Source organism: Glycine max, chromosome 10 (assembly GCF_000004515.6).
Source record: "Glycine max cultivar Williams 82 chromosome 10, Glycine_max_v4.0, whole genome shotgun sequence".
Taxonomy (NCBI): Eukaryota; Viridiplantae; Streptophyta; class Magnoliopsida; order Fabales; family Fabaceae; genus Glycine; species Glycine max.
The window spans coordinates 30,492,335-30,508,966 of NC_038246.2; the positions used below are offsets into that span (position 1 = coordinate 30,492,335).

The window sequence follows — 16,632 nt, forward strand, 5'->3', positions numbered from 1 at the left end:
CGTTGAGATATTAGACCCTATACCTGGGTCTATGTGAGCCATAAGGAGTGGAACTGTGGAAGTCAATCTGTGGTCATGCTGGGTCTCCGACTCACTTGATAACAGTGAAGCCTCATCTAGAGTTTTTCTCTTTTAGTGATGCATTGTCACTGATAGTCCTTATCGCCACAATGTATTACCTAAGAGGATGATATCTCTAGAAGCCAGTAAAGTTACATGAAACCACCCTTGGGAGTTGTCACTAGAAGGGGACTTTTGGATCCTTTCCATTAGATTCCTGAATTAGGGGCACATAGCAAACTCACTCTGGCTTGTTCCTTGATTGCATCATGCATCTTTTCATGGCATCATAATGGACAGATCATTCATGCATTTATCATTTATCATATTCATGCATTGCATTCACATAAGTCATTGCATTATCATACATCTTCATTTAACATGTTTTTGTTCTGCCAGTTGCATACATTCTATTTTCATCGTTCGCATGTTATGTTCACTCATGCATGATCCTGACATATAGTTGCTCATACCTTTTATTTTCCTTAAAAACAAAAAAAAAACAAACAAAAACAAAAGAAAGAACATAAAGAAAGTCACAATGAAGAATGAAGTTTACACCACATTCTTAGTTACATGTGTTGGGTACCATGATGATAGCTATAAACAAACCATGTTGGGATTATACACTTATTTCTCTTAAAAAATGATTGAAAATCATGTGAACATGGTACCTAACGAATTGTCTTTGTATTATTACTACTCTATTTTTTGTAATAGTGTCATATGTATAAAAATGTGCAATATGTAATTTATGATCATATAATTATAAAACTAATAAAATATATACCCCCTAAGGTGTCCTTCAAGGAGAAAGTCAAGAAAAACAAGGTGTTTAATCTTGAATATCCATTGATTGATCAATTACAGGAGAATCTAGCCCATATTAAATATGAAGATGACAATCCACCTAAACTTATGGCCCATATCGTGACTTCAAATTTTGATGGCTTATGTGCACCTTGGCAGGATGCCTTGGTTGTTAAGTTGTTCAAGAAAAATATTGGATTCCATGTTAATTATAAGAGATATGCTTACTAAAACATGGAAACTTATTTCACATTTTGGCATCCTTGACATAAGTAATGGTTACTTGATGGTAAAGTTTTATATTGAAGAGGACCATAAAAAGGTCATTGAGGAGGGCCTCTAGATGATCTTTGATCATTACTTGATGTTACGACTATGGATAACAAATTTCATATCATCGGCGACCAAGATAAAGAAGACTTTGGTAAGGAACCATTTCCTAGGATTTAATCCTTTTTATTGTGATGAAAGTATTTTGCTTGCCCTTACTACAACTAAGGGGAAGCCTATCAAGGTTGATAATAATATGAAAGATGCTCATAGGGTCCCGTTTGCTTGTGTTTGCTCGAAATTGATTTGAACAAATATGTTGTGATAGAGTTTGGCTCAAAGGTTATTGGTATTGCATAGAATATGAAGGTCTATATAGGATTTGTTCAACATGTGGATGTTATCGTCATTTGTCTAGAGATAGTCCACCAAGATAAATGTCACAACCCATGATCCCAACGTGGTTGTAGACATTCCTAACCTTAGCACAATGGAACCAGTAGCACAACAAGAGGTTCATGTAATGAATGCAATGCCACAATCAAAGGAGACAACTATGAACATTACAAATGATGGCATTACTGAAATTAATGACAAACCTTTGCATGGAGAATGGCTTGTTGATAGACACGGGAAACAAAAATGATCCAATAAAGAGAAAGAAGGCAAGCTAATTAAATTCAAATCATTAGAGGTTTTTATTAGGAGAGAGAAAAATGATGGTTTTAATGCTAATGATTCCAATCACGTCAAAACTTCAATTTTTTTGGAATTTGTTCCAATTTTTCCCACTACCTCTAACCCACAAAATCAACTCATATTTCTTACAAAAACCAAATGCCAACACAATATAATCCAACATTATAACTCAATGAAAACGTAGTTGCAAAACCTAGGTATCCTTTGTTAGAAACATGTTCAAGTTCAGCAAAACTACTATGGGAGACAAAGCTCTTGCTCTAAGTATTTAATACATAGGGCTAATCAATGGTCAATTTCGAGAAGTTTCAAGCTTAAAATGACCAATCCAAACCAAATGGTGCAATGCTTGAGTGTTGCTAGGTGCACCCAACACTTTATATGAAAAGTCATTTATGCCTCTGGGTTATTTTAAAAAAAAAAACATCTGACTCTCTCTCTCCTCCTCGCGCACCCAACATTCTTCTTCTTCCTCGCGTTCATCTTCTTCCTTGCAGCCTCTTCTTCCTCGTATTCTTCTTATTTCCCCCACAAAGCCATTCTTCTTCCTCGCATTCTCCTTGCAGCCATTCTTCTTCCTCGCGCTATCATCTTCTTCTTCTTCCTCGGCCACGAACCACCGTGAAGGGAGTCATGTTGCCGTCAAGAGGAGCCATGAACCACGAACCAGCGTCCACCGTCGAGCATCGTCAGCATCGGTCGTCGAGGTAAGCATTTCAATCATTTTCCACCATTGATGTCGGAGTAGGGAAACTTGGATTTGTTTACGGATCAGGTGATCCGTAAATAGCCACAGCTTCATTTTACAAATTGTATCCTCTTTTCAGGATGAATTAGATTGATTAGCATGAATTATGATTATATATAGATGTATCCTCTTTCAGGGAATTATTGAAATAGTATATATTGATTAGCATGAATTATGATTATATTGATTATATTGATTATCATGAATTATGATTATATATTGATTATCAAAATAGTATCCTCTTCTTCATTTAAAAAATTCCAAAAGATACCTAGTATGTGATGATTATACTAATCTTTAGGAACCACACATGGGGTAAAGAATTATGTATAGGCTTAAGTTATGGCAGAAAAAGAAAAACAAGAGACTTAATATAAAAGCTTTATAAATATCAAAATATTGTAGTGAAATTAGTGGAAATATAACAAAATATAAAAGCTTAGGAATGAATGTGTTAAGACAAAAAGTCAGAGTACCACTTATTGATGAAAGATGATAGAATTTCGCCTTAGATGGTTTGGTCATTTGAGAATAAAGACAAATAAAAGCTCCACTATGAAGATGATCAAAGATGATATGATACTAATATGCTGGATACCTACTAAAAAATGTAAGAATCTGTTACATCCCATACCAATCCATATCTTCTCTTTACTTATTCCACTAAATACCGAATGTCTGAAGACAGAGCACTAGCTGCACCAACTGCCCACACATGCTTACACAAGACTATTGTATTACCTCTGCCGGACTGCCTTCTACATGCACGAGATGCCAATCGCCACACGTTCAATTTCTTCCTTTATACAGTTTGATGCTTTACAATACGTTATAGCTACTGAGTCACCAACTGCCTCATTTGATGAATTTTTGTTCTATAATAGATTATATATGGAATAAACTTATATGTTCTTAGAATTTAAGTTTAAAGACCTAACTTAACTCCACAAAATTGGCTTGACAAGTGAGGACTACCCAAGCCATATAAAGACTACATTGGTCCTATATAGCATAGAGCATAGACAAATGGGAGGTGGACCAATAACAACACCTTCACACTTGAGAATAAACATCTATAGCATAGAGCATAAACAAATACAAGTAGCCCAATAACGAATCTAGCATAGACTTTGATACTATCTTAGAATTTGGACTTATGGTCGAACTCAATTCCACAAAACCAACTTTTAAGGTGATGATTGCCCCAACCTTTATAAGGAGTGGACCTTTGGAGCATGGACAAAGGTGAGTAGCCAATAGCAACACCCCCTGATGCCTAGAAATAAACATCTAGAGTGGATACAAATATGGGTGATCCAATAACACCCTTTTATGTCTAAGAAAATACATCTAGAGTGTAGATAAGTATGGTTGGCCTAAGAGTGAATCTAGGATAGACTCTGATACTGTTTTAGAATTTGAGTATAGGTCTAATATAACCTCCAAAAGTTACCTCCTTTTTTGCTTCCAAGTCATTTACGCAAAACCAAAGAGACAACCATGAGTCACATTGGCTTGTCCTTCCTCTTCCTCATTTCTTTAGCACTTCTCTCTATTGCCAGAGGCCAAGAAAGGGCACCTTATGCTTGATGTGCTTTCTTTAATCACATCAAAATCTCAGCTTAGAACAAAGCATAAATACTCTTTCACTTTGCCCAAATTTCTTAGCACTAGTTCTATCTCCCGTTGTTTATGGTTAACAATGTAACTACAATTGTGATAGAGATTGATATCAAATTTGGATGTTTTCACAATTATCATAGACACATGTTTCCAATTTCTTACTAACTACTGAAAATAATAAGATAAATTCAATGTGAAGCAACATCAGATACAAAATAACAGGTCTATCACAGATACTAACTACTGAAAATAATAAGATAAATTCAATTGTGATTGAACTCTGCATTCAAAAACTTGACAACCACGTGTAATAGGTGATGAAGTTGGATATTCCATCTTCGTTCAATGATTTCGAACACACAAGTGTGTGTGCTTATTGATTTAGTCAATGATTTCAATGCTTTCAATGATTTTAATCATTTTCATTTGTCATCTGGCTTTGATGGCTTTGTGAGACTCACGCATAAAATTTGAGAGAATGAAATGAGTGATGGATTTTGTGGTACTCATTTGCAGATCATGGTTAGGACTAAAGGATTAGGTCGTGCCTTAGGTTAGGTCACTGGCAGAGGTGTGGGCAGAGGAGATCGTCATGATTCCAATGATGCTCCGCAGCGTCGACAGCCTACTGCATTCGCACGGAGGCAGCGAGTCGCTGTGACTGCGGATCACGTCGATGAGCCAGTCATCCCTGTGCCAGATGTTCAGGATGACCCGATGGAGGCACCAGCTGCTGTGGAGGACATTCCTGCGGACATTCCTGCGAACGCAGGTGCAGAGGCGGCTGAGGATCAGCCTCAGGGATTTCCGGGTGGTCCGAGCGACCCATCCGTGTTGACAGCGTATGCGGATCATGTTGCTTGCAGCGTATGGACGGGAGAGGTATTTATACTATTTATTTTTAGTTACTTGTAAATTATACTAATAGTTTTCCTTTAAATGATAGTTTTAACGAATTTTGCGTTTCTTTTATACTTCAATTCAGGAGCGTCCTGAATTGAAGTTATCCTCTCATGGGAGGAAGGTCCACAGTTTAGGTAGGCCTGTCCCTGCCATTGAGGGACTTATTGCTGGTACAGGACTAAGTCCTCTGATCGCGTATTCGGTAGACACCGGCGATTGGGGATTTTTGTCCGCGTTTGTGGAGCGGTGGCACCGGGAGACATCTAGTTTTCATCTCCCGGTGGGAGAGCTCACCATCACATTGGACAACATCTCCTCTCTTCTCCATCTTCCCGTTATAGGCGACTTTCACGCATTTGAGCCCTTGCACGTGGATGATGCGGTTCAGATGCTGGTGGACTTGTTGATGGTGTCTCCAGAGTTTGCTAGGGCTGAGACAGTCCAGTGTTGCGGACCGTACGTACGCCTGCAATGGGTACGTGATATATATCAGCGCCGATGCCAGGCAGGTCATTAGACACCTGTGGCTCGTGCATATCTTCTTCACCTACTGGGTTACACTCTGTTTGCTAACAAGAGTGCAACCAATGTCCATGTTGTCTACTTGGAGGCCCTTCGTGACCTCAGTATGACAGAGAGGTACGCTTGGGGAGTGGCTGCTTTGGTTCATATGTACGACCAGCTGAACGATGCATCCATGAGCCACAGTCAACAGCTTGGCGGTTACATCACACTGCTGCAGGTAACAAATATGTTTTTCATTCATTCAGGCTAAACAATGTTCAACTTTAAATTTTGTTACACTTTCATTATTAATGTTTATAATTTGAATGTTACATCTGTAGTGCTGGATTTACGAGCACTTTCCCTCGGTTGCGGAGTCCACCGCTGATTAGGACTACGGCGAGGCTTCTCCGCGTGCGTGCAGGTGGATTGCGACAAAGAAGACCGTGAAGAGCATTTGCACGCCGTCATACAGGGAGCGCCTGGACCGACTCCGGATTCCGGATGTCTGTTGGATCCCGTATGGGGAGCATCGGGAGGTCCGGGACTTCCACGTCAGATCATGTTATTCCGGTCTCTTGCGCTGGAGGCCTGTTGCTGTTTATTACCGACCGGAGAGGTTCGTGCGGCAGTTTGGTTACACGCAGACCATTCCTGCTCCTCCTGTCGATTCATGGGTCTCGTATGATGATATACACGACAGGTGGATGCACTACGAGGATCATATCGTACCTGCAGGTGAGGTGTGCGTTGTGCTAGGGGCGTGTTCCAGTGACTACATCGACTGGTTCTTCCGCATCTCCCATCCTTTCATGACACCAGGCCACGCATTAGATCCTCTGCCTCATGGTCACGCCCCGCAGCCTCGAGTCGTCCCTCAGGCCCCGCAGACGAATATCCTTAGCGTGCCGGAGCCAGGAGCATCGTCGACATTTGCGGAGGAGTCCAGACATGCAGTGGTAAGTAATACTAATAATTTACGTCATTTACCTCAATATTTGCATAATAATTTGTGTAATTAGTTTGTTTTGTATGTAACAGGAAGTTTGTGATGACATTGCTGAGAGGTTGGAGCGCCATTTGAGTCTAGGGGTGGTCACGCCTGACTCATCGACATATGAGGTGATCGAAAAATGCCTCAGATTGGCCAGGAGTGTGACACAGGACCATCTAGTATACGTTAGGTGTAGACGCAGGTGGCGCACTGATCAGACTTAGTTTATGTACATATTTTACATTGATATTCCTTGTATATACAGATATTGTACATGAACTCATTTCATGAGTATTGTTGGTTTTATTTATTTTCATTACTAATGTTAGTTTTATTTATTTTCATTGATTGTGTATTCCATTTGTCTCTATATACACGTGTGTTATTAAAATGGTCTAGTTAACTTAGTTTACCAACTAATAAAAAATAATTTAAAATATAACTTTAAATATAATTGAAATAAAGAAGTTGAAAAAGGTGTAAAAAAAAATAATTAACCAAAAAATGGACATCATTCGTTATCTAAGATCTTATATAACGTACTAATATTTTTAAATTATCTTATAATTACAATTTTCCCACTTATACTAATGATCATGTAAAAAAATGTATTATAAAGTAGTTAGTATTTTAATTTTTTATATAATACTAATTATTTTTTTTATATTCTTTATAATATTAATAATGATATGATTAATTCTTTATAATATTATCTTTTATGTATTTATTGATTTTTATTAATATGTATAAAATAATCTTAAACAATAATTATAATGGGACTGAGTAAGTATTTTAATATCATCTTCTAAACAAATTTATTCTAAAAAAATATATTAAAAATTAATTATTTATAATAAATCAATATTTATAAATATATTATAATTAATAAAATAAAAAATAGATTTAATTATATTATAAATAAATATACTGTATTTTAAAGTATATTATAATTATTTTTCCTCATACGGATCAACTTGATCCGTAAGAGACGTACGAATCAACTTGATTCGGAAGTTACGGATCAAGTTGATCCAGAATGTCTCTTACGGATCAACTTACGGATCAAGTTGATCCGTAGGAGGAAAACTAAACAAAGACAATTTTGCTATTTTTTAAGAATGCTGGATGCACCTAGCAACACTCGCAATGCTTTCTTTGGGCCCATTGTTGACCAAGTGTTTCTTCGAATAAGTCAGGTGCAGCTTGAACATGTTTAGTTATCTTCGAGTGGGTTCAAGCGGGTATGAAAAGATAGAGAAGTGGAGCTGCAACTTACGCCAAGCTCGTCGCAAGCAACATGCACACTGATAATTGAAATAGTGAAATTTCTTTAGCTTTGTACACTTTTGCTTTCATCCTTTAAATTGCTTTGCAGATGAACAAAACCAAAGTTTCAACATCTCAAACTGACTGCGACACCTCCACCAATGATGACCACAAGCTGATCATTGCCTATCATGTTTTGCCTAGAGAAAGAAAACAAAAACAAGACACTAAACAAAGAGAAATGAATGAGAACAATTGTTTGAAGTTGAAGAGAGAAAGCTCTAGCATGTGACAACTTAATCTTTGACTTTGTGACCACTTAAAAAGTTTTTAGGCTTTGAAGTATGACAAAGTCAACTTATGAGCTTAATCTATTTCCTAATTAAACGAGTTCGATTTCTGACGAAGAAAAAATTAAAATTGAACCCACTTATTCCTATATGTTTTTAACTAAATTTTATTTTTTGCATTGACTCAATCCGAATAACTACCCGAACTAACCCAACACTTTTATTTATTCTTTTATTTTTTTTCAATTGTGACTTGATTGTGGCTGTTGTTTATTCCTAAAGTATATATCTAAGACTCGAAGTTGAGATCATTAAGTTCAAAAAATTTGTACCAATTGATTCAAGCACTCAATTTGTCACATCTAAATCATTGAAAGTTTTATATATATATATATATATAAAGAGGTTAAATGATGAAACTTAAAAAATTTGAAGTACGTACATAATTTTAGCTTATAAAAAATAGTTATTTTACCCTCGTAACTCATTATCTTTACTTTTCGTTTCCTGTAAAATAATGATTGAGAAATTTATCTTAACTCACTCAACTTAGTAAGCATTAGAGTGTTGTATGAAATTCACTTTGTAGAGTTTTGTTCCTTTCTCGAATAAGGATCCCTATATCATGTTTCACCATAACACCTTTTATTTCTTGCATAATATAAATATTCCCTCATACTTAAAAGAGTATAATAAAACTGACCACGTTAAACCGTCATTTATGTGTCAATTCAATTCAAATAATCTATTTCCTCTCTAATAGTAATACTCCACCAGATATCTCTTTTTAATATAATAATAAAAAAAGATATCTCTTTTTAATATATTCTCGTAATTACAAAAATCCATTTTAAATTGGACGCAAACAAAATAACTGCAGAGATGAAAAGGCCCACCTAAATATCCCCATGCAAACACTTTGCACTATGAATAAAATCTTGAACCTTCAAAGTGAAAAGGAGGGATGTGTGGTAATAAAGAGCACCAAAAAAAAAAAAAAAAACTCAATGATGACAATGAAAACTACAATTTTAATGCCTCCCTGAACTTAACGCTGAAGCTATTTTCTAGGCCCTTCTTACCAACCGCTGGAAGATTTCCTTTCTGCATCATAGCCACAAACTCATTGTAATCTATGCGTCCATCCTACATATGAAAGTAGACATTAATCATAAGTGTATGGATTCTATAGAAGCATCAGATTCTTGCTAAAGGGTGTTCAACTTTTTAGCAAAACATTGAACATAGCACAATACATTAGTGTGATGGGTTTAAATGTACACACAAACAACAGAAACGTCTGCATCAGGATGCCAGATAAATGATGTCCAAAATAATTAGCAATCTTGGTATTTTCTAAGTCAAACCAATTCTCTAAAGGAAAAGGCTTAACTACTGCTCTATTCCTTCAATTTGGGGTCCCGTTTTTTTTTTTTGTTCCTGAAATTTAAAGGTTTTTTAGTCCCTAAATTTTAAAAATTGCACCTTTTAGTCCCTCTTGGGATAAATTGATACTTTGTGACAATTTTAAAAATTAAAAATCAAATTCTGGTGGATAAAAACTGCCACGTCAATTTATCCTGGGAATGACTAAAAAGAGCAATTTAAAAAATTCAAGTACTAAAAAGACAAATTTAAATTTCAAGGGCTAAAAAATACAAGACCCTCAAATTGAATGACTAAAACAGTAATTAAGCCAAAGGAAAAAAGATTCATTGTCAGCTATACATGAAGGCCTTTGACGTATGGAGGAAAGTTTCTACAAAGAAATGTTAATTAAATTCCGTTATACCAACAAAAGTCATTAGTGTTCCTTTTTCTTTTTTATAATACTAATGTTCCTCTATTTAAAGGTTAATGATGTTTTTAGTCCCTGCAAAATTTTAAAATTTTGGTTTTAGTCCTTATAATTTTAAAATACCCAAATTTTGGTCCATCTATAAGGGGAAAAAGTGTTAGCTCTAGGGACTAAAGTTTAGGTATTTTAAAAAATACAAGGACAAAAACTATTGTTTTTAAAAGTAGGAGACTGAAAGCAAAATTTAGAAACTTTTCAAGGACTAAAAACATCATTAACCCTTTTTTATAACATTAGTGCTCCTTTTAATCAAGGGAAGTCTTGAGCTGAAGATATTGAGGGGTTAGCTAGAAAGGAAAAGAAAGCTAGGTAGTTTTCATTTGTACTCAAGATATTAGAGGAACCATACAGAAATGTAAGGCACTTACATTATCTTCATCAATTTCCTTGATTATCTCTTCCAAACGGACATCTTTTATGCCAAACTCATCACAAGCCTGTTGAAGTTCTTCCTGAGTAATATAGCCACTTCCATCTTTATCAAAGTAAGAAAAGGCTGCAAATAGATTATCTTCTCTTTCAATTTTGTTGCGGTGCAACGTTGCAGCAAGGAACTCGCCGTAATCAATTGTCCCACTGTTATCAACATCAGCCTACAATTTCAAGTCATGGCAATATGTGAGAGATTTGAGTTAGCCTAATAAACCAAATGCATTATTACTATGAATCTATGATAAAGTAAATGTTCTAAGAGACATCATAACCCTTCTTCCCCAATTTTGATTCAGTTTTTTCTATGATTTTATATTAGCTACCCAACATATTTTATTGAATATGGTAAATTTTATTTGTAATATCAAAGTTCATGGCTTCAGTGGCATCTGATATATGAACAAAAAACAAATGATACACTTGTTTACGAAAAGTCACTATCTATAATTATTTTAATAGTAGTAGCACAAACAAAATGACTACCAAATAACAGCCACATTTAAAATTACAAATTAGGAATTGCAAAAAAATATTAATGAAGAATCACTCATTACTATATTATGATCAACCCTTCCTCTAACTTCTTGGATGGGAGATCTAAATATTTAAGGGCATGAAAATTCATGCAAAAGAAACAGCCAAAATGAATGGTAAAAATTAAGGCCATGTTTAATTATAGAAAGCTTAACTATTGTAAAAGATATTCACTTCTTATTTATTTTGTGCACCATAATCTAAGTAATACCACTTGTTTCTTTTTATTTTATAAAATAAGCTTAAAAAGCACTTACTGCTTGCATTAAATCATAAATTTCAGACTCCTTAAGATTAGCGCCGACTCTTTTCAAACCAGCTTTAAGTTCTTCAAAAGTGATTTGACCACTGTTATCTGCATCTATCATCTTGAACATTTCTTTTAAGCCAGCTATTTCTTCTTCAGATAAGCTCTCTGCAATAATCTGCAAAAAGAAAAATGATGATTAAGTCCATACTCTATTTTATATATCAATTAAGTTCAAATCACATAACAAATGACTTTCAAATTTCGACATCCAGATACTTACTATAAGGGCCATTTTTTTGAGCTTGTTCATAGCAGAAAATTGCTTCAAGCGACTTAATACGGCAGAATCAAGTGGCTTGTCAGGAGCTACACCATCAACTTGAATCCAAGGATGACCTACAAGGAGTTGAACTTATATAAGCAAGAATAAACAGAGTTTCTTGGAATACCATACTATTTCAAATTTGGTAATGATTATTGTAAAATTTATTGTCAGCTTGGGCTTTCCTATGAAGCATATAAATGGTTAATCCATGATAGCACCGAGGAACTATTATACTTCCCTATTATTAAGGAGAAGCCCCATCAATCTTGTGATACAAAAAAAAAGGCCATACAACCAGCACGCAAGCATCACATATTGCAGAGACATTATTTTAGCGCTAAAATAATACTAATAAATGTTTCTACTGGTAAATGTTTGGAACTCGAAGTGTTTAAAATGAACACTTGATCTATTATCTATGCAAAATATACTTTCTTTTTAACACAGCACTATAAACAAAAGAATGCACTGTTTACACCCTATGCAGAATATAGTCTTTACTGTTCGTTCCAACTTCCAGCTGATGATAAAAAAATGTTGAATGGTAAATCAAAGATCAAGTGGCAAAATATGTTACGATATGACATGTCAAGAACATGGTTTGGGAAGTTAGTTTATTACACAAATAAATCTCTTCATAGTTATAGCACTTCTGGGGCACCAAGACTTTTCAATGTCAAAGCATACAAGACTTGTATGCTAAGAGCCATATAAGGTAAATGTTGGTTAATATAGCCATTTTTCTGCGGCAGATGTAGGGTAGCTAGTTTACAGAGCTACATAATGATGATCTTGGCCAGGAAAATGGAAGTTAGAGACAAACATGGACTAACTGTCACAAGAAGTTATTGCCAAACCACAATATTTAAAATCAGTATTGTTCAACTAATTCCAGATCTTTTGAAAGGACCAAAGTAATGCCAAACTCATGACTGAATAATCAATTAGTAAAACTTTTCTTACATAATACTTGATGTGCAGTCAACCGCCTTCTAGGGTCGCGAACAAGCATTTTTCTTACTAAATCTTTTGCACTTTCAGAAATTGAAGGCCAGGGATCAGAAGAAAAGTCAAGATCACCACGCAGAACTTGTTCAAATATTCCTTGTTCGTTTTCTACACAACCATATGAACCACACAAAGACGGAGGGAAAATTAATAATCAGAAAAAAAAAAGGCATAAATTTATATGAATAGAGGTCATAATTACACTGTCCAAATAAATACAAAAGATCTCACCAGCCCAAAATGGAGGTACTCCACTCAAAAGAATGTAAAGGATAACACCAGCACTCCAAACATCTGCCTCAGGACCATAACGCTTTCGCAAAACATCCGGGGCAACATAGTATGGGCTGCCCACCACATCATTAAATATATCACCTGGAAGTGAAAGATCATCGGTTTTTCTCCATGGAATCAAATTACTTCTTCAACTTGAACAAAGCTTCAGTTAAAATAATGAAAAGTTCATGACTCGCATAATTCTATAAGCCTGATAAACTGTATCTATATCTATATAACTCAAGCGAGAATAATGAGTTTTGACCATTAAATTTTATTACTACAGATAATACACATGACTTTTTAAGTGGTCATATAACCACTAACTTTTAATCTTAAATTCTTAGTCATCCATGTATATTATATAGTACCCAAAATTAACTCCTCTCACTACATATGTCTATTTATGAAGAAAATTTGATTTGCAGTTCTAAAGATTTCATATTATATACGCTAAACATAAATGAAGAAAGAATTGGAAAATTAACAGCTCATCAGACCTAACACTAACTGCAGTATAAAGAAGTCTACTTAGTGCATGTTTGGAAACCTTGCAGAGTGCAGAATTGATTCCACCAGCAAAAATAGTGGTGGATAATTGAAAAAATAGAATCAATGAAGAGTTGCTTCATTGTAACCATGAAAAAAGAAATCGATTTGGGATGACTGCACCGCATATCCAAACATACACTTAGATGGTTATAAACGACAATTGCAGGTTTGACAGTAAATCTCAAAGAAACACACATTTCAAATTTAAACTAGATAGTAGATACATGAACAATTACGATGATTTTCTATGAAGAATTCATAGCACTTTAGAAAGTAAGTAATGCTCACAGAAGTCCTCAAAATCTAAGTAGGAGTTTCTGTTCTTGATAGGAACCTAGCATATAGAAGATGGAGAAGTCTTCTAAACTTCAAAAGATTTCAAAAAGTCAATGAAAATTACTGATCCCTTTGAAAACTAAAAATTCCGTAGGACAAATGCACTTAACAATTTCATACACAAGCATAGCAACGCATTGCATATCCTCAAATGCCAAGCACCTTGAAATATTAATCCTGTTCTATGAAAAATATTGCAAATAAAAAATTAAGCAAATCACAAAATTCAAGATAATAAAAATCAAAGCCTTCAGATCAAATTCAGCATCTGATGATATCTCCATCCCCACCTGTACTTCAGTCCTGTCTGAGTGTATGTGTTCACATAAAAATTTATTGGAAGCTACCATTTTGGTCTTCAAAACGTATGATTTTTCTCAATTTGGTCCCTCAAACCTTCTAATTTTATCAAGTCTATAAATGTTTCAATTCATTACAACCTAGTCATATTACTTGAATTTTAATGTTTCAATTCATCTCAACCTGCCCATGTTCGTATAAATTTCATACTCTTCTTGTAGATCTTACAACATAAATTTGCAGTCAAACTAAATTGAGATAAACTAAACTTTTAGGGACCAAAATGATAGCTTCCTCTGTATTTGATTAAGGGTGTCGTTAACATTATCCCTAAGGACTAATTATAATCAACTAAAATTGGAAGTTTTTATCAGAAAATTTTGTATTTCTAATATAATAAATGTTTTCTTTCTCAATAAAACAGTTTTACTTTTAGTTGCTTAAAATCATCCTTAAAGACTAATGTTAACAAAACTATTTATTTAATCACAATACTATATAGTAAGACCATCCGAAAGTACCTGGCTTAAAGAAGACAGATAATCCAAAGTCAATGGTTTTGAGAAGGGAATCCTCGTGCTGATTGACAAAGAGAAAATTCTCAGGTTTAAGGTCTCTGTGCATCACACCAAGAGAATGGCAAGCTTCCACAACGCCAACTATAGTCTTAGTAAGCTTGGCTGCCTGTCTCTCGGTATAATGGCCACGCTGAATAATCCTATCGAAAAGCTCTCCACCTGCACATAATTCCATCACAACATGAACAGCCACGGCATCCTCATATGCACCTTTGATGGATATAACATTAGGATGCCCGGCCAAGTGGTGCATTATCTGAATTTCTCTTCTCACATCCTCGACATCATCATCGGTGACGAGCTTCCTCTTTGCAATAGATTTGCAGGCGTACTCCTGCCCTGTTGCCTTTTCCACGCACAAGAACGTTGTCCCGAACTGACCCTGTCCAAGTTTTCTCCCAAGAGTGAAGAACTCCTTGAAATTATCGGTCTCTCTTTGCAACACAGAATCAACACGAAGCCCTGCGCTAGAAACTCTCTTCACTGAACCACGTTTCTTCTGTTTCTTCTTATCCTGTTCCTTTTCCGGTTCTATTTCTGATTTTCCCTCTTGTTTGGCTTCTTGTTTCGGCATAGTTATCTGCTCAGGAGGCTTGTTTTGGACAGGCAAGGGCGATTCGGGCACACTAGTTGCTTCCTCTTTTACAGATTCTCTATTAGACACTGAACCTTCAGGCAATTGGGACCGCCAAATCGCCGCAGAAACTGATTGAACAAAACCATTTTTTGAAATGCTAGGACCAACACACGTGTTCCCCATATTGCTTCACACTGAATAATTTTGTGATACTGATATCAAATATCCAACTTTCATCACTCGGATCTAAGAGCCTACATCATCTGTTAACACAAGATACAAGATCTGAATATGAACTTCAAGTCCTTGTTAATGAAAATCTAAGTCAAACCCCATATACTGAACCAAAATTTTGCCACAATCAGCAAAAATCCAAAGATTCAACACCATCCAACAAAAGGAGTGATATCTTGGACAAGAAAGCAGAAAGAAAATCTTTTTATCTTCAAGAGAAGATTAAATAATATTTAATAGCTAATGATTGATATTAACAAACAAAAAAAAGCAGGAAAAAAAAGGAAAAGGTGCTAAGTTAGTGAAAAGAACAAAGAATCGAACTTTATAGAACTTCAAGGGAACCCCTTTTGAAAGGAAGAAAAAATGGCATCAAAAGAGTACAAATCAGAAAGTATAAAGACTATAAATGAAGTTGAAGAAATTATTAGAAAGAGTAAAAGGGTAGCTAGAAGAGAGAGAGAGAAGTAAAAGAATGAAGCATAGAGAAAGGGGTAAGAAGAGGTTGGAACAAACTTGAGTATACCTGGTCCAGTTGAGCTTTGATGAATGGCTTAGACAGATAGGTAGATATACAAAGCCTTCTGGTCTTGTTTGGTACTTTGGTTGGTTTTGTTTGAGTTTACCCTGTTCCACTACTTCGTTTCGTTTATTTCTATGTTATGTTATGTTGGTTGTCATTTTTATACCATTTTTCTTTTTCAAACGCTTATTATTCTATGGAAAAGAGAAAAAATAAGTTGGAAATGAATCTTCTCCGGATTCACTTTTTTGTCACAGAAAGATAGATGTGAAGATAATGGGAAAAAAGTGTATTAATTTCTCTGCAATGGAAACAATTGGTTGAATTAAGTTGGTTGATTTAGGTATTGGAAATATTTTATTATTATCTTTTATGTAACGATAAAAGGATGTTTACATGTCTTTTACATTAAAAAACACATATTTTAACAATCTTCTTTTTTATTTTTTTATTAGATTAAAAATTTTGTATTCGCCTATATAAAATAATTTATGTTTACTTTGAATTTCTGCTTTTAACTTTTATCAATTAATTTATTTTTAAAATTCAATTTTATCAATCTAGTTGCTAAATTTTAATAAATAAATTAACTTTACAAAAATGTAAAATTAATTGATTTTTAGTTACAATATTTTTATTTAGACATGTAATATCAATATAATTTTGTCCTGGATCTTTCTCT

The 16,632-nt window shown here is 34.9% G+C and overlaps 2 protein-coding genes across 3 annotated transcripts; one reads left to right on the top strand and one right to left on the bottom strand.

Annotated features, from left to right (window-relative positions):
* The first annotated feature begins 1,630 nt into the window (after positions 1-1,630).
* LOC121172967 (protein MAIN-LIKE 1-like) lies at positions 1,631-6,835 on the top strand. The gene is made up of 7 exons (XM_041006197.1): positions 1,631-1,660; positions 2,337-2,546; positions 4,769-5,092; positions 5,196-5,588; positions 5,691-5,855; positions 6,010-6,576; positions 6,659-6,835. The coding sequence occupies exons 1-7, from the start codon at positions 1,631-1,633 to the stop codon at positions 6,833-6,835; spliced, it is 1,866 nt and encodes a 621-aa protein (XP_040862131.1).
* Positions 6,836-8,960: 2,125 nt separating this feature from the next.
* LOC100819792 (calcium-dependent protein kinase 1) lies at positions 8,961-16,187 on the bottom strand. Of its 2 annotated transcripts, XM_003535897.4 has the most exons (8): positions 15,954-16,187; positions 14,560-15,456; positions 12,806-12,949; positions 12,530-12,682; positions 11,522-11,637; positions 11,249-11,416; positions 10,394-10,618; positions 8,961-9,313 (listed from the first exon to the last, which is right to left on the bottom strand). In XM_003535897.4, exons 2-8 carry the CDS (start codon positions 15,374-15,376, stop codon positions 9,191-9,193), a joined length of 1,746 nt encoding a protein of 581 aa, XP_003535945.1. In that variant the 5' UTR covers positions 15,377-15,456; positions 15,954-16,187; the 3' UTR covers positions 8,961-9,190. The 2 variants fall into 2 exon arrangements, with proteins under 2 accessions (XP_003535945.1, XP_040862289.1); XM_041006355.1 differs by lacking the exon at positions 15,954-16,187 and having other exon boundaries at positions 14,560-15,940.
* Positions 16,188-16,632: the final 445 nt, after the last annotated feature.